The sequence below is a fragment of the Theropithecus gelada genome, chromosome 6 (genome assembly GCF_003255815.1).
Source record: "Theropithecus gelada isolate Dixy chromosome 6, Tgel_1.0, whole genome shotgun sequence".
NCBI classification, from domain to species: Eukaryota; Metazoa; Chordata; class Mammalia; order Primates; family Cercopithecidae; genus Theropithecus; species Theropithecus gelada.
This window is the reverse complement of record NC_037673.1, coordinates 35804870-35826489: the sequence shown is the minus strand read 5'-3', so window position 1 is coordinate 35826489 and position 21620 is coordinate 35804870. Positions and strand designations below refer to the sequence as shown.

General features: G+C 40.6%; 1 protein-coding gene across 5 annotated transcripts in view; it reads left to right on the top strand.

Moving 5' to 3' along the window:
• The first annotated feature begins 5200 nt into the window (after positions 1 to 5200).
• Positions 5201 to 21620, top strand: part of NADK2 (NAD kinase 2, mitochondrial) — a 45704-nt gene continuing 29284 nt past the window's right edge. For 2 of the 5 annotated variants that reach the window (XM_025387220.1, XM_025387219.1), the window contains exons 1-4: positions 5201 to 5382; positions 15965 to 16053; positions 17281 to 17369; positions 18217 to 18298. In XM_025387220.1, coding sequence (XP_025243005.1) covers positions 18228 to 18298 — 71 coding nt within the window. In that variant the 5' untranslated portion in view covers positions 5201 to 5382; positions 15965 to 16053; positions 17281 to 17369; positions 18217 to 18227. Of the gene's footprint in view, positions 5383 to 5442; positions 5987 to 6100; positions 6128 to 15964; positions 16054 to 17280; positions 17370 to 18216; positions 18299 to 21620 lie in introns of those variants that run through there. The other 3 variants (XM_025387218.1, XM_025387217.1, XM_025387221.1) reach the window with 2 other exon arrangements.

Below are 21620 nucleotides of genomic sequence, written 5' to 3'. Positions count from 1 at the left end.
GAAAAGAAGAACAGAAACATGATATTTAGCTCACAACTCTTTCAACCCGCTTTCTATACACTCCATTATTCTTAGAATTCTTACACAAATATTTAGTACAATTTTGGAGGAATAGTAGAAACATTTTATGACTTTTCCTTGTCCTGTATCTTCACCTAGCCTTCTTCTTTTCAGCTTTCCTATGTCCTTTCTTCCCCTTTTATAAGGAGAAGTTGTACAATAACATCAGTTGTACAATAACATCCATTTTCATAAGTTATTTAGGTAGATCATTTCGAAGTATACATTTTGGATTTCCAAAACAGCTGTTTTTAATTAAAATTTAATTAACTATTTATGTCTTATATATCTTTTGTTAAGACAACCTTAACTTTCTTCTCTTTTAATAAGATTTTACCCAACTGTTTACCCTAATTATAGACAATTAAAATGTTCTCTTAAAAATATATTATTTTCCATCCATTACTGCCAAAGCAAAGAACCCTTTTTCGCCAGAATACATCCTATACAGCAGTGGTAACCAACCTTTTTGGCACCAGGGACTGGTTTTGTGGATGACAGTTTTTCCACAGGTTAGGGGGTAGGTAGGGTGGGGTGGTTTTGGGATGAAGCTGTTCCATCTCAGATCATCAGGTATTAAAGAGTCTCATATGGAGCGTGCAATCTAGGTGCCTTGCGCAGTTCACAGTAAGGTTTGCATCCTATGAAAATCAAATGCTGCCTCTGATCTGACAGCAGGCAGAGCTCAGACAGTAACGCAAATTATGGGAAACAGCTGTAAATACAGATGAAGCTTCACTCCCTTGCCTGCCTATCCCCTCCGGCTGTGTGGCTTGGTTCCTAACAGGCCAGAGACTGGTACTGGTCCATAGCTCGGGGGTTGGGGACCCCTGCTATATAGGTCTTAGAGTATTTGAATGTCATAAAAAGAGGTATATATGTCTTCCATAGAGTCAGAATGTACGCGAAGTGGGGGTGGGAAGGATTCTAGGGGTTGGGAATGATATATTTTAAAACCTGTGTAAATCTTCAAGTTGTGAATATCACAGTGATATATAATTTTTCCCATAAAATGTTGAGAACAGTTAAGCTTGCTTGAGATATGGCTATCACATGGTTGGTTAGACTCATTTACTAGAAAAGCACACCAGCCTCACCATAGATGGAGTTTGAGTTTAAAACTCAGTAACATTAAATCCATGAATGCCAGCAGTTTGGTTTGGGAGGGTGAGGTCGGTAGATTGCCTGAGCCCAGGAGTTCAGGACCAGCCCGGGCAACACTGCACAACACCCCATTTCTACAAAAATTTCAAAAAATTAGCAGGGTGGCTGGGCGCGGTGGCTCATGCCTGTAATCCCAGCATTTTGGGAGGCCGAGGCAGGCGGATCATGAGGTCACGAGTTCTTAGGACCAGCCTGGACAAGATGGTGAAACCCCGTCGCTACTAAAAATACAAAAATTAGCCGGGCGTGATGGCACGGCCTGTAATCCCAGCCACCGGGAGGCTGAGGCAGAGAATTGCTTAAACCGGGAGGCGGAGGTTGCAATGAGTCGAGATCGTGCCACTCACTGCACTCCAGCCGGGATGACAGAGGGAGACTCCATCTCAAAAAAAAAAAAAAAAAAAAAAAAAAAATTAGCAGGGCATGGTGACATGCATCTGTAGTCCCAACTACCTAGAAGGCTGAGGTAGGAGGATTGCCTGAGCCTGGGAGTTTGCGGCTGTGTTAGCCATGCAGTGCAGTGCCACTGCACTCCAGTCTAGGTGACAGAGTAAGACCCCGTCTCAAAAAAAAAAAAAAAATTTGTAAACTATTTTTTTACACTGGAAGGAAGAATTATTGAAATGATTAGCCAATGTTTAGGCTAATCAAGACTTGATATGGATAAGTTTTCTAACAGAGTATTACCAAGATTTCTTAATTTGTACCAATCTAGTGGATATAAAATATTATTTCACAATGATATTATTAGTATTTCTCTAATTTCTAATAATGTTATCTTTTCAAGTATTTATTCACTGTTTGTGTTTCTTCTAAAAAATGCCTGCTCACGCCTGGGGTGCGGTGGCTCACGTCTGTAATCCCAGCATTTTGGGAGGCTGAGGTGAGTGGATCATGAGGTCAGGAGATCGAGACCATTCTGGCTAAGACAGTGAAACCCTGTTTCTACTAAAAATACAAAAAATTAGCCTGGCATGGTGGCACACATCTGTAGTCCCAGCTACTCGGGAGGCTGACGCAGGAGAATCGCTTGAACCCGGGAGGTGGAGGTTGCAGTGAGCCGAGATTGCGCCACTGCACCCCAGTCTGGATGACAGAGCGAGACACTATCTCAAAAAAAAAAAAAAATCACAATTTTTGCAAAGCTAATTGTGTCATTTTCTCCTTTGGTTCCTCCTAATATATGCAGGATAAAAGACAAGTTCCTAAGCATGGATTTAACACTTCTCATTGTCTTTACCCTTGTCTACCTCTCTAGCCTCACTTCCCAGTGTTGTCTGCCTCTCTCTAAATTCTCTAAAAATTCAAAATTGCTAGTTCATTGCTTCTATGCATTTGTTCATGGTGTTTCTTCTGTGGAATTTCCTTCTCATACTTGCTGATAATGGCTAATATTGTATTCATCATTTAAGGCTTAGCTCTTCACATTTCCAGAAAGCCTTGTCTAACTCTTCTTAGGCTGACTTAAGACCTGCTCCTCCAAATTTCTATAGCATTCTATGTATAACTCCATCACTGCATAGACTTTAGGCTCCTCAAGGGCATGGACGCTTTTTATCATTTCATCTGTAGCACCTAGCAGGATACCTGGCCTACAGTGACACTCAAATGTAATTTAATCTCCACGAATGTGTGTTACATGTGTAAGATTTAAGAGACATTATCTAAAAGGAAACTAGATAAGGATTGGAAATTCAGGAGAAAGATCTGGGCTAAAGACGGCAGTAATAGCTGAGGTCATGAAAGGGGCTAATATTTGCCAGGTGTGTACTGTGTAGTGGGCACAGTGCTAGGCATCTGTCATATATTCACAATTTTACAAGGTAGCAATTATATTTTATAAATGCAGAAGTAGGCTCAGGAAGGTTAAACAACCAGTTCAAGTTTCACAAAGCTAATAAACAATAAAACTGGGATTTGAACCAAGATCCTTCCATTACACAACACTGAATGAACTCAGGAATGTGTGTGTGTGACAGAGAGAGAGAGAGAGAAGGACAAAGAAGAGGCAGAAGAAGAGACAAGGAGACGAGGACAGAAGACATCTTGGAGATGGGTTTAGGAAGAAGTCAAAAAGGGACATAGAAATGGGAGAAACACTGTTAGGGACTGGTGTGTTGGGAGACAGTAAAAGATTTCAAGAAGAAATGATAACCATTCCAAATTCTTCAGAAAGATCAAGCAATTAAAAGACTGAAAAAAGTATTTTGAGTTCCAACAATATCTTTTGGCCACCTTGGAAACACTAGTAATTAGCAAAGTAGTGGGGAGAAGCTAGTGTACAACAGGTTGAGGAATGACTAGGAGGCAGGGATGTGACAATGATAAACAAGACTACTCTTTGGAGAATCAGCTGTAAAGGTAAGGCAGGCAATATGTAAAAACCAAGGCTTAGAGGTTGTTTTTTAAAGAAAAACTTTAAAGATGTCATAGACATGAGCATATTTAAATCCTGAAGAGGTAAACTCATTTGGGAGGGAAAATTCAAGATACCTGGGAGAGGATGCCTTCAGAAAGCACATTTTTTAGGAGGTGGAAGATGATATGCAAAATAACTATGGACAAAGGCCTATTCCAACTGAGATGTCAATGCATGTTTGTAGCTGAAGTGAGAGAGCCAAAAATCTGGGTTTTTAATCTGTGAAGTGGGAAGAAATGAGGTCTGAGATTTCAAATATGAGCAACAAAACTCCGACTTTGATCCCAAACAGTTTCTCCCTACTCATTTTTTTTTTCTGTCGAATGGATCAATTAACATTCCCCTATTCACCCTGGCCTCAAACCTAAGTGTCATCTGTGATTTCTCCCTTTTATTCCCTTCCTAATATCTAATGAAGTTTAAAATAGTAAGACTACAAAGGAGTCTGAGCATAGTTATAGATGTTACCTCTAGAAGTTCAGGTTATTAAGGCTGTTACACTACACGTCACTATAAGCAGCTGCTGTGAGGCAAAGTTCTTGGTGAGAATGGGTCAGTGGCAGAACTTTACCAAGTAAACACCTATCGGGCTTCATTGTGCATGCTCCCAGTCCAATACACTACCTGGCACACAGCAGGCACACAGCGGGAACCAACGAATGAACGCTGGTGCTGGTGGGCCCGTGAGGAGAGTCACAGATTCACTGAATCGATTTGGACTTGGTAGAACCTTGGGGTCACCTAACCTCCTTTTTACAGATGAGGAATCTGAGGCCCAGAAAGATGAAGTAACCTGTCCAAAGTCCAGAAGCGACTTAGCGCCAGGACTACAAAGGAGCAAACACAGTGCCAGGGGAAGGGGATCTAGGGAGCTGCAGGAATTGAACAGCAGAATGTGCACTGCCATTTGGTTTCCCCCCTAAAATGGGACGTTTCCTTCTGTTCTCATCACACCCCAGCCCTGGTCCTGGTCCTGATCACTCCATGGGTCATTATCCCAACAGCATCCTGTCCTCCTCTTCTTGCCTCCCAAGCTACCCAACATTCCCAAGCCAGATCAACAGTCATCAAACATTGCTTTAACTCACTCCATTCCAATTAAAAGCTTTCAAATAATTCCAACCTATAGGACAAAGTCCAAATGACTAACATTCTTAACCCCGCGCTCTAGTCCTGCCTACTTTCAACCGTCGCTCCTCGTGGAGAAATGCTCCATTCTGCCAGGCTCCCCTACCCATCATCCTCCAAGTTCCTTAGGCCTCTTCGGGGGGCAGCGGGGCGGGCACTGGGTCCCACGCCGAGAGGATTTCGTGCCAGGTCACGCACACGGTGCAGCAGGAGCCGGGTTCCCCTCCTCAGCCCCCAGCCCGGCCCTGGACACACCAGCTATCACACGCCCTGGTCAAATGAACTAACGGGCACGTGGTCGGCCTGCAGAACAGAACCCGAGCGAGGACATGCCCGGAACCTGCCTTCCCGCCAGTGGCTCAAAACCCCACCCACAGGCCCCGCGCCGCCTCAGACCGGATCCAGCTGGATTCCTCAGAGCGGCGCAACCGCCTAACAGAATTCTACCTCTTTCCCCGCCACAGCAAATGGCGCGGCCCCTCGGGATCCGGAGCCGCCGCGGGTTCTGATTGGCCGATAGAGTTAGCCTGGGGGCGGGAGAAGAGCTACCTCAGGGAAGCTTGTGGAGCTGGGAGGTCGCCCCTGGGCGGCGAAGCGGCCATTACGCAGGCGTGAGTGAAACGAATAAACAAACAAACAAAACCCACTAGCCCGAGGTCTCCATTTCTTCCCCGCCCACCTTTCCCCCGCGTGGGGTCTACGGTTTCCCAATCGCCACGCTTTCCCCGCCTTCGTCAACGTCTGGGTACGTCCCCCTAGCCGCGCTGGCCACGCACGTCCCGGCACTTAACCTCTGCCCGCCCGGCGCGAAGTTAGAGGCCGGGGTTGCGCGAGCGGCGCGCACTCCCGGCGGTGGGGAGCGGAGGCAAGGAGCCGGAGCCCGAGCCCGAGCCCGCAGCCGCGGCCTGGCCCAGGATGACTTGCTACCGAGGCTTCCTCCTGGGCAGCTGTTGTCGCGTGGCGGGCGGCCGGGCGGCGGCGCTGCGGGGACCGGGTGCGGGAGGCCCCGCCGCGCGGCCCCGGCTGGGCGGTGACGGTGGCGGCCGGCGGCATCTGGGGCAGGGGCAGCCGCGCGAGCTGGCGGGCTGTGGCAGCCGCCCGGACGGCGGCTTCCGTCCCTCCCGGGTGGTGGTGGTGGCCAAAACCACCCGGTACGAGTTCGAGCAGCAGCGGTACCGTTACGCGGAGCTCTCGGAGGAGGACCTGAAGCAGCTGGTGGGTCCTGGCTCGGCCCCGCTTCGCTCCCGTGCTCGGCCGGGGCTCTGGTGGCTGCTGCGCCCCCTCGGGCGAGACCTCTCGGGACAACTCTTCCCAGGGCATCGCAGATGCCCGTCCTGCCTCTCTCGCGGCCCCCAGGTCCTCTGGTTTCTCCCTGGGTCCTCTTTGCCTCTGGGCGTGCGTGCGAGGGAGAGGCAGGGCCGGGGAGAGGGAGAGCCGGGGAGAGGGAGAGGGGCAGTATTCGTGCAGGGACTTCCGAGGCAGGGGCGCCGCGGGGAGGGCGAAGAGGGGCTGCCGAGTGGTCTCATAAGAGTGAGGGGTTTGGGGATTCGTTGGTGCCCTCGCCGACCCCGCCCTCGTTCGCTGGTTGGGTCCCACTCCAAGAAAGTGAGCCGTGGCCTGAGGGCTGGACGCCCTGCGAACAGCTCCCCAGGACGCCCCAAGAAAGGGGGCCCGGGGCGCCGCAGAGAGCTGCAGGGGGAAAAGGGCCGAAACTACCGCGGACACACCCCCTTTTACTCTGCAGGACTGCGAGGCCTAGGGCACTCCGGAAAGCCCTTCAGCCTGAGCCTTTTCCTTGCTGTAACGTGGTCGTTGGACACTACCAACTTGTTTTAAAAGCACAGGTCTTTGGTGCTGAGAAGGGAAAGGGAGAAAATGTGACTTGTATATATACGTTTTTAAGGAGAAATGTCAGGACAAGGGGCTGGTATACTGGGTAGTGTGTGAAATAAAAAGCCTGCGACTCTTGTGCAACAATATCTCCACAATAGACCATATTTGATACGTTTATTAATATATATGCAAAAAGATACAAATCCAAGAGCAAAACCAGAGTTTGAATCTTCCTGTTGTCAACCCCCGCCCCCCCAACACTTTAAAAACAATTTCTGATGCCATACCCCCATCCACCAACTTCAGGAAAAGGAGAGTGCCCGGTGCTACCATGAGCAATGTGTCCAGAAAAATCTGTTGGAAATCTCTTAATTGTTGGCACTGTGCACCAAAAGGTTTTGGAATTAATTGCACGTAACTAATTTAGTTTAATTCTGTGCAAGACAAGACAACCTGTTGGAAACCTCTGGTATCGTGTGATCTTAGCGAAGTTATTTTTTTGTAGAGTCGTCAAAATGAAATTATAACTCATCTTTGCTTAAGTGCTGAATCTGTTGTCAACATTAAACATCCTGCTTTGTTGGGTTTACTGAAAAGGGCCTCTGCATTCACCTGATGGGAGTCTAAATTTGTAGATTTGTTTTCTGTTTCCTGAGTGTTTGAAAATGACTGTTTATAGAACACACTTGCATCATTTAAAGAATAAAACAGTTTGAACAGGAGGCTAGAGTAGTTGAGTTTGTGTTAGGGAGTGAAACTAGAGGTGAGGCATGGACTAGTAATGTCATAAGAAAGCACAGTGTTACTATTTGGGGAAAGTGGTGTGCCCTTTGGGTTGTACTAATTTTGCAAAGTCTAGCTTGTAGAATTTGTCAAATGCCATGTATGCATGAATATGTGCATACAGTTTTATCGAAGCTTCCCACAACAATTTAAAATAGCTCACTTGGCATGTTTAAAGTGTGGGATTAAGAGTGAAGAGCTCAGTTCTAGGCCCCTGGTTCTGTGTGGTTAACTTCCTATGTGTGTTCTCTGGGCCTCATAGGTGGAAATGATACTTCTTGTGTAGTATTGTCCGTTTTCAAAGTGCTCCACCTAATTCAGTATGTGAATTGCTGAGGTTGTACCAGATAGCCTCCAAGGTCCTTTACAGTGCTGGCATTTTGAAACTGTGGATAACGTTTTCAAGGCCTCAAGAAAATGGGTGACATCTCAGGATTAACTCTTGGACCTCTGAACTAGATTGCCACTTAATAAAAAACTTTTAAAATGTAGGGAAAATCAATAAGTCTTAAAAAGTCAAACCACCTAAGTGTACCCATTCTGAGTGGAGAAATCTCTAATAAGGTAAATATTTGTCTATTGCTAGGTAATGCTGTTTGGGATAAGCCAGCTTTGAAGTAAAACTCCTGGGACTGTAGAATACACAGTTTTGTAATTGCCGGGCATTGGAATAGTTTTTGTTGATGTTGTTGTCATTACAGTTTTATTGGATAAGTTCCTTACTGATTTGAATTTGTGTTATAGTTTATATCAAGGCCTGTACTCAGAGTGCAATAGCATTAGTTGTAGCCCAGATGAGAGATTATTAATAGGCCAAAGAATACTGGGCTGTGTGAAGTTGTCCTAAAATGGGATTCTGTAATAGGAGTGATAAGATGATAAGCATTATTGGTTATATTGCTGGGGTAAAAAATACTAAGTTATGTGAATCATGTGAATTGGATATAAAAGAAAGTGGCCAAGTGTTTGAGTCTCACCATGGCTGCTGTGTCTATAGTGTCATGGTAACTTGGTTTTTTGTCAAAGCATTCTCTTTTGTCGTGGTGGTGGTGGTGGTTTTTTTTTTTTTTTTTATGTAAAACAGGTCTGTATTAGGCTGTTTGTTAAAATGCAAATGGAAGATGAAGGATAGAGTGCCAGTATAATTTTATACCCTGAAGGCTGATGATTTTCTAACTTTGTAGAAATGTAAACAATTACAGGAAATATTTTTTAGTTGATAAGGCATGCACAGAATAGGTTTACATCCTTCAAGCTAGTCAAAGTTTTGACTTTTATTTACCCTTTCATATTGGTTACATTGCTTTATTTTAAAATCTTGTCTTTTTCCCCATTGATTGACCAATGACTTATCTTGTGATATCAAATTTCTGGTCAAATATTTTAGCTCTACTGTTTCATGACGTTTCAAAAGCCAGTAAAACTATTACTACAATTTACTTGCTTCATTAAGAGATATAGCTGTTGGCAAATGTGGAACTGCTATTAACAGGGTCCTTAACACAAATTAGAACTCTAGATGAAACAGAACTGACTTGGAAAGGATTTTGACACCAGAAACATACCTCACTGGTCAAAAAAAGGTTTTATTTAAAGCTCTTTTTCACCTGTCACCAAGGATGGGGAACTGAATAAGGAAAAAAAAATATTTTAATAAGAAGTCATAAGAACATAATAAGAACAAATAAGAAGTCAGCAGTTTCTACCCTCCTCTCCGTCATTCCAGGTCTCACAACTTGGCAACCCTTTTATTGGTGTCTACTTTTAGTTTTGTTTTCTAAAATTCATAATGGGATAGAATAATTTCATTTAATAGTCTGCCGTGTTATTGGATTAAACTAGATGACTTGGAAGGTGTAGCACCTTGGATTTCCCTTTTGTTTTCTGAAGATTTTGTGGCTTAGGTTGTAGCACTTGGGCAGATAATACTTTTGCCACAGGGTATGCAATAAGTGTACCATGGTATAATTTTGTCAGGTGGTATACTTTTGCTACATTGTATGCAATAAGTATATTGTATACAATATGATTGTTAATCAAATAGCATAATTTGGAGTACTGCCGGAGCTTTCTAACTGAATCTTGCTCCTCTCAAATCTTCTAGACACAGACACCAGAGTGTCTATCTAAAGTGAGCATCTGGCCCTTTCCCTCTTCTGCTTAGAACTCCACAGAAGCTCCCTGTACCCTTTAGTCACCTAGAGTACTTGTTAAAATGCAGACACCTGAACCTTAGCCCCCAAGACTCTGACTCAGTTTGTGGAGAATTCCCAGACTTTGGTTTTCTGAAGTACACACCTGACATTAATGACTCAGACTGAATTCCAGGGATGTGTTTTATCCCTGGTTTGCACGTGGTCCCCAGTTACACTGAGAAACACGGTCATGGGCTCAAGTTCCGGATCTTTAGAATGCCAGAAAAGTCCCTTCGTGAACTGGCTACCTCTTGAGCTTCACTTCTGATCACTTCTTGTCTTAAATTTCATATTCTGGCAATTTCAAACTGTCTTAATTTCCATTAGATGTTTTACTGATTTAGTTTAATTTATGGATCACTAGCACATAAAATGATTCAAAATGTAAAAGATACAAAATATTATACAATGAAAAGTCTTTCTGTTACTTGTCACTTGTCATTCAGTTTTGTCCCTGGAAGTAACTATTATCAATTTCTTGTGTTTTCTTCCAGAAGCAACCTATACCTACAAATCAACACAGTGAAATATTCTTTTTCTTTGCCTCATCTCTTTTTATTCAATGATAATATACTATTTAAGGTATTATGTGCCTTTTTTTTTTAGCCTAACAGCATTTGTGGAGATTGTCATAAAGAGCATTCTCATTCTTTTTAAAAACAGTGTGTATATAACTTTATTGTGTGTCCTAATTTATCTTCTGCTATTAAACATATTCTGAAATGAATAACATTTGTGTTTATATGCATGTAAATCAAGCTGTAAGACAAATACCTAAAGTTGAAATTGTTGAGTCAAAAGGCATGTGCATATAAAATTTTAACAGATTTGGCCAAATTGCTTCCCTTAGAGATTGTACAGATTTTTACTTTCACCAGCCCTGTATAAGGGGACTTGTTTTTCCATAAATAGTTTATCAAATTGTTGGGTCTTTGCCAACCTGGTGGGTGAAAGATGGTATTTCACGGTGGTTGAATTTGCATCGCTCAGTGTCTACGTGTCTACGTTTGTAGCCTCCTTTGATTTGAATGCTCTTCTTCCTCTATCCAACTCTTGTTTTGTTTTGTTTTGTTTTGTTTGAGGTTTAGCTCAGACATTACTCTCTCAGGATGTCATCTTTGGTAACCTTGCTGTGCCTTTGCCTCTCTCTGGCTACCAAGATTGTGTTAGGCATTCTTCACTTCATAATACTTATCTGTGTTTATTTTCTTCTCTAGACTATAAACTCTTTGAGGGCAAGAATTGCATCTCCTTCATCATCCTCTCCAACCCCACACTTTCCACTAAAAAAAGTAGTAAGATCATTTTCACATCTTTTCTCCTTGAGGCTGGGACCAGCTTCCTTGTAGTCCAGGGTCAAGAGATGTGGAGTAACAGTATAGATTTCAAGGTTACTGGGATATAATTGGTAGGTCAGTTTCCTGGAGTGGGGAGATAACTCAGGGAAAATGAAGTGAGAGCAGATAAGAAAACCAAAGTTGGAACCTTGAGCAATACCAAGGTCAACAGAATTAACAGAGGAATGCACAAATAGAGAACGATGGGGAAAATAAAGGTGATAGCCTGGTAGAAAGTAAGTGGGATAGAGGTGATCTAAGGTAAATACCAAATATATCTGAAGAAATCTTTAGGGTTTGATGCACTAGGTCTGATCATGTTAGGTAAATGGTTGACTATCTAGGTGTTAATTAGGTGCTGTTAACCTTTTTAAGGCAATTTTGAGTAACACTTAGAGTACCATTTAGTTAAACGTGTATGCTTTTCAGGGTGCCTAAATTATGCCTAGTGGATTTACATACTGAACTGTCATTGTCTCAAAAGTTTGTGCATTTATTATGTGTTAAATTTAAAAAGTCTCAATTCTTTCCTTTATTAAGCTATCATAGAAATTACAGAGTACAAAATAGCAATACTCAATAGTAAAACAAGCCTTAAAAATTTGTAATTGCAATAAATTTAGTTTTAGATAAGTAGAACTATCTGTGATAATTTAATAAAGGTGTTATAAACCATTTAGGTAATAGCATAACTTCACATCTGGATCTTAAAGTGTGCTAAATCTATCCATTCAAAATCTTGCTTTTTTTCCTTACGTGTTGTGTTTTATTTTAATATCAAAGCTGTGTGGAGAGACATGATCTTGGCTTTTGCAGATTCTGTAGGAGAAACTCTTGCTTATACTGAAATGTGTCTGTCTGTCTGTAGATCTCATGGAGTCACCTGCTTTTTCCAAGTGTCCTGGTGAATCTTTAATTATTTATTTATTTTAATGGAGAGAAGAATTAACAGGTTTTTGGGGAAAATATTAAAGACTGTTACTAATAATGTTGTGTAACATTGCAGAGAATTGGGAATGTGTTCTGAATTTCAGTAATTTCTCTAACCTTTTAATGGTAAGACATTTTCTAAGAAATCATGTGTTCTTATTTTTGTCTGATTAAAGGAATGTTTTTAGATATTTGAAGTCATGTTATTTTCAAAGGTGTAGCAAGAAATTGTTACTAGCTTTTGCATATTCTTTTTAAACAAATATAATTATTGGACTTCACTACTCACTGGCTGTGGTGATTGAATGTGACGGAAGAATTAAAGCCAGTTGAATAGTGATTTAAGCCTTTCTAACTGATGCTGTTTATTAAGTGATTTTCTTATTTTTTATCTGCCTTGTTTAGCCAGTTCATGTTAATAAAGCTTAATAGCCCAACCAGCAAGGTCTTTAAAGAAAATAAGAACTTACGTTCTCTAAATGAATGTTGAGCATGACTTACTAGAAAAATAGTTCACAAGAAGAAATTTGAGTGGGAATAAGAATTTATGAACTGACATTTTTGCTTCAATGTTAAGTATTCTGATACTGACTGAACTTTGTATTTAGATTTGGAATTTTAGAAATTTTAGTATTGTTAGCAATCATAGAAAACTTGAAGTTTTTTGTTAGTTCTTCAGAACTTTTTCTCCCACAAATTCAGACCCTTTCGCCATCTCAAGTCAAAGTTCCCTAACAGTCAACTGCCAAGTATCTTATTTTCCTGGGGCTTGCTGAGAGCCAGGAAGTAAGCATAAAAGTTTCTGAACTCCCAGACTAGCCTTTACAGGGCTTACACAGTAAGGTTTATGTGCTTTTTTCCTGGGTACATGTTCCATATTGTCCAAACCAAAATTTGGAACATAAGGTAAAAAGTCTGGATAGGGAATTGAAGTATGAGGGCCAGCTGCTCTTGAAGTTTTATTTAAAGTAGAAGTGGTAAATTAGATGTAATTAATTCAAATACACAGTAAGCCTATTGCAGCTGCAAGGGCAGCACCAGCAGCAGCTGTTTCAGCAGTCCTGGCACCCCGGTGTTACAAAGAGTCAGAGTTAGGTGGAGGGATGGAAAGCATTCCAACAAGTACGAAGGAAGAGCTTGGTGAAAATAGACCAAAGAGATTAGAGTGTAGGGAATGGGGAGGAAAACAGGTAGGAGAAAGGAGCAGAAGTCAGGTGGCATAAGCCTGAGAGTTGGTAGGGAGAATGCCATTTGTAGAGGGCATTAAGCTGAGGAAGAGACATGCTGTGGTCTCTCTGGTTTCTGTGTGGGGAATAATCTATGGGGCTCCAAGAGTGGAAGTAGGAAACCCCAGTTAGAGGCCTGTGCAGTGGTTCAGCTGTGAGATCATGAGTGGTAGAGGTGAAGAAGAGAAAAGTGCTTGGATCAAACATAAGATCTAGTAATTGGATGTGGAAATAAGCAAAAATGGAGGCATCGGGTATGGCTCTAGACTCTTGGCTTAAGCCGTAGTTGGGGAATTCTTGGGCCAGAAAATGAGGGGCTAGATATTGAACATGCTAGATATTGAATGAATAATAATAGTATTTAATTATTCAGTATCTGGCATGTTCAGTACCTAGCCCTCTAAATTTGAGGTGCCTGTTAGATATCCAAAGAAATATGTCAAATAAGCAGTTGAATAAATGTATTTGAAGCCCTAAAGATAGGCCAGGTTGGGAGATAGCAGTTGGGAATCATCGGCATCAGCATATAGATCTCTTTTAAAGCCGTGGAACTAGAGGTTGCCAAGGGAGAGGGTAGTGGTCCATACTCACTGAGAGGTGGTTAATGCAGTTTTAGTCAATCTGTAGCTGGGTAATGATAGTGGTAATCTGAATATTAATGCTATGTTTGTCCGTATTAAGAAACTCTAGTTTTTCAAACTTTACTGACTTGTGTTGATTTGTTGATTATTTTAAATGAAGGAATTTTCTAGTTATTATCATAGTCAATGTTTTCCTTTAAAAAATTATTGACGTGGGTGGATCACGAGGTCAGGAGATCAAGACCATCCTGGCGAACACGGTGAAACCCCGTCTCTACTAAAAAATACAAAAAACTAGCCGGGCGAGATGGCGGGCGCCTGTAGTCCCAGCTACTCGGGAGGCTGAGGCAGGAGAATGGCGTGAACCCGGGAGGCGGAGCTTGCAGTGAGCTGAGATCCGGCCACTGCACTCCAGTCTGGGCGGCAGAGTGAGACTCCGTCTCAAAAAAAAAAAAAAAATTATTGACGTTGGTAGCTTAAAGTTTAATGAGGCTTTTGGCTAGGCATTAAACTTTGGCACAGGCTGTCTAATCTATTGTAGTATATCTTGGTGAGTTAACATCTATTTATTAATTTTCACAATAGCCAAATGCTTCCTCAGCTTCTCTTTTGTGAGAACATACGAAGATTACAAAGTGAGGGCAAAACTATTTAAGAACTCTTAACCCAGTAGTCACAGACAAAAGATAGGGAAGGTAGGTATCAAAATATTAACCCTTTTTGAGCCATAAGATTATATTTGATTTCAATTTTCTTTAAATGTGCATCTTCCATATTGTGAGTGTTATCTTTATAACCTTTAAAAAGTAAAATATGTATTAATATGCTGTCTAAGAAATAGTTTTACTTTATAGTTCAGTAAGTAATGATTTAAAACAAAATATTTGAGATTGTATATTAGGCTGAGTGTGGTGGCTCACACCTGTAACCCCAGCTTTTTTGGAAGCCAAGGTGTGTGGATTGTGTTTTTGGAAGCCGAGGTGTGTGGTCTCAAGGAGTTCGAGACCAACCTGGGCAACATAGTAAAACTCCATTTCTACCAAAAAAAAAATACAAAAATTAGTTGGGTGTGGTGGTGTGCACTTGTAGTCCCAGCTGCCTGGGAGGCAGAGGTGGGAGGACAGCTTGAGTCCAGGAGGCGGAGGTTACAGTGAGCTGAGATCGCACCACTACACCCCAGCCTGGGCAACAGAGCCAGACCCCGTTTCAAAAAAAAAAAAAAAATATATATATATATATGTAGTAGGTATTTGAAAACTGATTTTGTTACATAAAGAGGAAAGGTATAAGCTGGGCACAGTGACATGTGCCGATAATCTCATCTACTTGGGAAACGGAGACAGGGGAATCAATAGAGCCTAGGAGTTCAGGACCAGCCTGAGCAACATAGCAAGGCAGCATCTCAGGAACAAAAAAAAAAGAAAAAAAAAAAAAGGGAAAAGGAAAGGTATAAAGGAATTTGGAGGAGCAAAAAAGTACAAATAACACACTTTTGAATTCTAGCATTCACTGTAGTGAACAAATTTCCTACTTGGCGATTAAATGGATGTTCACTAAGGACATTTCTGAACTTTTTTCTCTACATTTTACTTTATGGATTATTCATAAGAAATATACTTTTAAAAATTTTAGGTTGAGATAGTTATAAAATGTTACTCCAACTAGGAAAAATAATTCTTGAAGGATATATATATATATATAAAAATATAAAAGTTACCCTTTCTAAGGGAGCTAGTCAGCCCTTTGTTTAGATTGCATAGGGTAAATTCCAAATAGAGTTTATAAATCTGAGAACAAGAGAGAAGCAAATCCAAGTGGAACAAAGGTCATCTAACCACCTCTACAAGTATTAGTTTATCTTTGGTCATCAAGTAGCCATATGCAATGTGTTAAAAAGTCATCAACGCTGAGGCAGGAGAATGGCATGAACCCGGGAGGCGGAGCTTGCAGTTAGCTGAGATTGCGCCACTGCACTCCAGCCTGGGCGACAGAGCGAGACTCCGTCTCAAAAAAAAACAAAAAAAAAAAGTCAAAAAAATAAAAAGCTTAAGCTGTAAAACATAAGATATTGAGATCCTGGTGACTGTATGATTCAGAAAACATAATGCTGTATTTGGTATTAAAGCCAAATTATAATTTTCTGATATCAGGCTTTCTAGTTCAATTTGTACTGGTAGGTTTCACAGGTAGTCATTAAAATATATTTTCAAAAAATTGTATTTTATATGGGGCTTTTAAAAAACAATATTAGAACATCATGTATAATATGTATTAGTAAAACAACGTTTTTTTTTTTGTTTTGATATAGCTTGCATTGAAAGGCTCTAGCTACAGTGGACTTCTTGAACGACATCATATTCACACCAAAAATGTAGAACATATTATAGATAGTTTACGGTAAGTTTGTGGGATTGGGTCTTGGGTTGGATTTTATATTCAGGACTTCCAGTTCTTATTTTGTACTAGCAGCCCATTCTTAGGCTTTTAGTGTTGATTGTTACTATGAAATCATTTTCAGAAAATTATATCGAGGTTAATGGATCTGATTTTATAGCATCTTTAAGGAAATATTTATTCTCTGAAAATGTCACAAGTATTTTCAATTATTTGATCTTCCAGAGAAATGCATTTTCTACAGAGTTAATTCCGTTACACAGCTGGCTTCAACTGTGTAATGTTTTATTTATTAAAACAGACTAGTGGATTATATGAGTGTTCATTGTAATAATATTTTTGAGTGACTGAAAATTATAGAAACTTCTGTCCAAAAATTACAGAAACTTCAGTTAATTCAGAACTAAACGCAATTATGTGTGTACAAGAAGGTCAATGTGAGAAACATGTGAATTACAAAGTGTTCAGTCACTATTCCAGTGTCTGGTACTCAATGGATATGTGTTGGATTTAAAATAACGGCCATTCAGTTTTATAGTTTAAAAAATCGTCACTCAGGCCGGGCGCGGTGGCTCACGCCTGTAATCCCTGCACTTTGGGAGGCCGAGGCGGGCGGATCACGAGGTCAGGAGATTGAGACCATCCTGGCTAACACAGTGAAACCCCGTCTCTACTAAAATACAAAAAACTAGCCGGGCGCGGTGGCGGGCGCCTGTAGTCCCAGCTACTCGGGAGGCTGAGGCAGGAGAATGGCGTGAACCCGGGAGGCGGAGCTTGCAGTGAGCCGAGATCCCGCCACTGTACTCCAGCCTGGGCGACAGAGTGAAGACTCCGCCTCAAAAAAAAAAAAAAAAAAAAATCGTCACTCTAGGTGTTAGTCTTCTGGACCGTTTTTGTACTATGAATTTAAGCATTAGAAGGAGTAGAGAAAATGAAATTCTAACTAATACTGCTATTCACTAGTGGTTATAAAAGCTTTTAAAGCACATGGAGATTTGGGATATAACTTTTGATTTATTCATATGCTTCCTTAATTAGCTAGTTAATTGGCTGTTGTAATTAAATGATAACAAAGATAATGCTATAAAGCTCCATGTACATTTGCTTATAAGACACAAATTTGTTTATTTTACATCTCTGTTGTAATCATCTGCCTCTCAGAAAACATACCCCTGTTATATATATATTATTAGTGGAAATTTCGTATAACCTTTCCTTTTTTTATCCTAGGAATGAGGGAATTGAGGTTCGTCTGGTAAAGAGGAGAGAATATGATGAAGAGACTGTTCGATGGGCAGATGCTGTCATAGCTGCAGGAGGTAATAATTTTACAGAAGTAACGATGTTGGAATATACAAATGTTGTTTAATACACATTATTTCCAGATACCCTAGGGTCTAGCTATATTGAAGCCGTCAGAGTCTTACCATTAAACAACTTTTTGGATTGTTACGATTAGGTTTAAAACTTCTGTTTATACAAGTCTACTTTTTAAATGAATGATGTTACTGTGAGGTTCCTTGTGTATATTTAAGGTGTGCATTTAACTTCAAATATGATTCAAAGGATCAGTTATTGTGTTTTGGTATAATTATAGCAGTTTTAAGAAAAAAATGAAGTTGATAAAGAGTTTAATGAGATGAGGTAAATTCTATTCCTCTTTGGTCCCAATATACTTACTTTTTTCTGAACTTTATCATTAAGTTAATGGCTACTGTTTCTAAAACTTTAAGTTGACAGCAGGTGTTGAAGAGAAAAATTTGAAGTTGTACACATTGGATATGTTTTCATTAAAATAATTTGTGAATTTGGACTGGTGTTATGGGAGAAGGAAAGAAGATTGGCTAATAGAAATTTTTGGATTAGATTAGTGGTTACCAACTGTGGGGTGCTACTAGTATGTAAAAGGAATACCTCTAAAACATTCTACAGTGTCCCCACAACAAAGAATTACTCTGCCTAAATGTAATCTTGCCGCTTACGAAATCCTGGATTAGAGTGGGAGAGAGAATCCAAAGGTATAATAGGTAGAAAGGGAGTGGGATAGGCTATAGCAGTTAGCAGGGTAGGGTATGATTGTTAAAACTACTAATTTTCAAAATGGCCAAAAATTGGATTTATAACAGAAATCTGGTTATGTCTTATATTTTGTCTTATTTTCGTTAGGTGATGGCACAATGCTGCTGGCAGCAAGTAAAGTCTTGGACAGACTTAAACCAGTTATAGGGGTAAACACTGATCCAGAACGGTAAGAAAGAACATACACTTTTTGTTTGATTTGTGTGGTGTGCTTTTTAATTTTTTTTTAGGTTATACATACATGCATTTCTGCTTTGCTTGCATAGTATCTTCTTATGGTCTGTCTTAAAATTTGGAAGCTATTCTTTATTTTCTCGACCATGTTCACATTCCTGGGCTCTGTTACTACAGACATTTTACTATGGTGTATGGTGTCTAAGTGGAAGCATGATTGTTCCTGGCCACCGTGAATATTAGAACCATGTTCCAGAAACATTCTAGTAATGAAATTTAGGTATGTAGAATTGAGTAGGATTGTCTTTTATGTAGTTGTTTTCAAGGATATAGCTCTAGTTTTAACCTCAGGCATGAAAAATATATATACTTGTAGCTGGCATTGGTGGTAGGAGAACTGGGATGGACCAGTTCTCATATTTTCGCTTCCCAGGTAGTTTGGGAGTAGGATCTATGGCATAATAGACCTGAGTTCTTGACCCAGGTGAGTGTTGGGGACCTTTGGTATTGCTGAGGAGGGACAAGTTAATAATGATCCATTTTCTACTCTTCCTTATGGCTTGTATTTATATTCCTCGTTATGCTACCACTGATTTTTTTTGGGGAGGTGACTTTACTGACTTAATAAAAAGACCTATCCAAACACTACTGGCATTTTTTTTTTCCTTCCTCAGCTTTCTGATATTTACCCTCAGTCTGTTCTAGCCACCCACAGCCGTGACTATACCTGGACTTTCTGATGATTTGGAATTTCCCTATCTCTACAATCCTAATTAATTCCACTCTGACTGCAGCCTCCTACCTTAACAGCAGTCTTACTACTTTATCCCACTAAATCTGCCCTTTGACTTTCAGTATTTTGATCCCTTCCATTTTCTCCACTTATTTCTTCCTCACTTCATTTACTTTCTTAAATATTTCTTTCTTTCTTTTCTTTTCTTTTTCTTTTTGTTTTTTTGAGACAGTCTTGCTCTGTTGCCCAGGCTGGAGTGTAGTGGCGTGCTCTCAGCGCATTGCAACCTCTGCTTCCTGGGTTCAAGTGATTCTTCTGCCTCAGCCTCCCGAGTGGCTGGGACTACAGGCATGCACCACCACACCTGGCTAATTTTTGTATTTTTAGTAGACATGGGGTTTCACCATGTTGGCCAGGCTGGTCTCAAACTCCTGATCTCAAGTGATCCTCCCACCTTGGCCTCCCAAAGTGCAAATATTTCTTCATCGTTACCTTTCTGCACAATTCTAGATCAATCTGACCATCATCCTTTCTACTTCTGCATCAGTACTGCTGTGGTCATCTGGGGAAAAAAAGATCATTGGGTTTGGTGGCACTTCCAGTTTGTAGTCTTCAGCACTTAACAGTGGACTCAAAGAGTTGCACACAAACTTCCTGTGTAGCCCTACTCATCTCTCTTCCCCATTCTCTGTGGTGGCTGCTTCAGTAGTTCAACTTTTGCATTCACCTTGCTTCCCTTATCCTTCCTCCTTCAATAAACCCACCTTTTTTTTTCACAGAGGATTTGAAAGTCACTGGATTAGAACTACTTCACCTTTTCTCCTGCTTAAAAAAATCTTGTCCTATCATGTTGTCTTTTTTTTCTCTCCCTTCACACATGACTCCTTTTAGCCTGAAAAGACTTGTTCAAAACTCCTGTTTTTCAAGAAAATTTTAAAAATCTTTTACCCTGTGTCACTTTCATATAAAAGGTTTGTATGTATAAAAGGTTTTATACGTATACGTATAACCTTTTATTATCTCTTTTCCTTGCACTTATCCCCAAGCTTGGTTATCTGCACTTCTTCAGTTCTTAGTTATTTTCTAAAACTTTGCAACTTTTTTATGGATTTGCCCCCAACCAGTTCATTGACATTGCTTTTGCCTTAGATCAGTGATATCCTCGTTACTGAATTTACTGGATATTTTAGTCCTTGTCTTACCTGATTTCTGGGAAATTTTTGGTGCTAACTGCTCCCTTATTTCTACTCTACTTTGTTTGCATTTGTGATACCCCTTTCTTCCTATCTCTGTGACTACTTCTTTGTCTGTATCTCTTTTGAAGGATCTTACTATTTGGTTCCTGGCTAAATACTGGTGTTTTTACATATTGTGCTCTGGGCCATCTTTTTTCTTCTTCAATTCCTATATTGTCTCCAGGGAGGCTGATTAATACTGTGGTATTGGAGTCTCCTGGGACTGCAGAATCTTTATTCCAACAGTGATCTTCTTGCTTCCATTCTTACCCTTATAGTTTCTTAGTTTCTTCTCCCCACTGCAGCCAGCATGATTATTTTATGAAAGTTTGATAATATTATGTGACTTCTCTGCCTAGATTTTTTTTTCTCATGGCTTCCCATCTAACTTAGGATAAAATCTTAATTTTTTACTGTGAATAGGGTGAAAAACTCCTGGTTTTCTTGTAACTTTCCTAGTTTTAGCACTGAAAGTCCTGTGTCCCAGGAGAATGTCAGTCCCAGGAAAACCAGGGGACAGTTGGTCACCTTAAATATGATATACAGGCTACACATTATCTGGCCTTTTACCGTTCTCTGTCCTTATTGCCTATTATTTTTCCCTTTATTCTATTCTAGCCACACTGGCCTCTACTTTGGATATATCCAGTGGTATTAAAAATGTAACATGTACAAATAAACTCTCCTTTTCTCTCTCCCATCGTTCTTAATGAATGGAATCATCTGTGCTGAAGCTGTAACTATCTCTCCCTCACTCTATCTTCAAATTGGTCCTAAGTTCTAGGGAACTTACTTTTGAGTCCATCTCTTGCCATCCTCACTGCCACTAAAAATAGCTCAGCCCTTTATAGTTGTTTAAATTACTGAACTAGCTTACAGTCTCTCTCCTTCTAACTCATCCTTTACATATTGTCTTAGCTTCTTTCTGAAGTGCAGATCTAATTGATTATACCCACTCCTTATTAAAATCTTTTAGTTTACCATGACCTTCAGGATACATTGTAAATTCCTTAGCATAAAATATATTATCTTTCACTGTCTCTTGCCTGTTTGCTTTTCTAGTTTCACCTGTCCTCATATGTCCACAGGCATGACACATTCTTTAGCTTAAAAAATGTATTTTTGGAAACTGTTCTAGGATCAACCTAGGATCCTTTCTAAAAGGCTGTTCTTAACTGCAAAATGTAACTATATGAGTGTCCACCAACATGCTGGTTAGAGGCTCACACAGGGATGCTTTTACTCTGGTGGGGAGCTTTGTTGATATATAAGATCCAGGGCATGATTTGAGAGTAGGTGAAAGAGTTCTCCAGAAAGGCCCATGTCCCCCCAACCCACCCACCCATGCC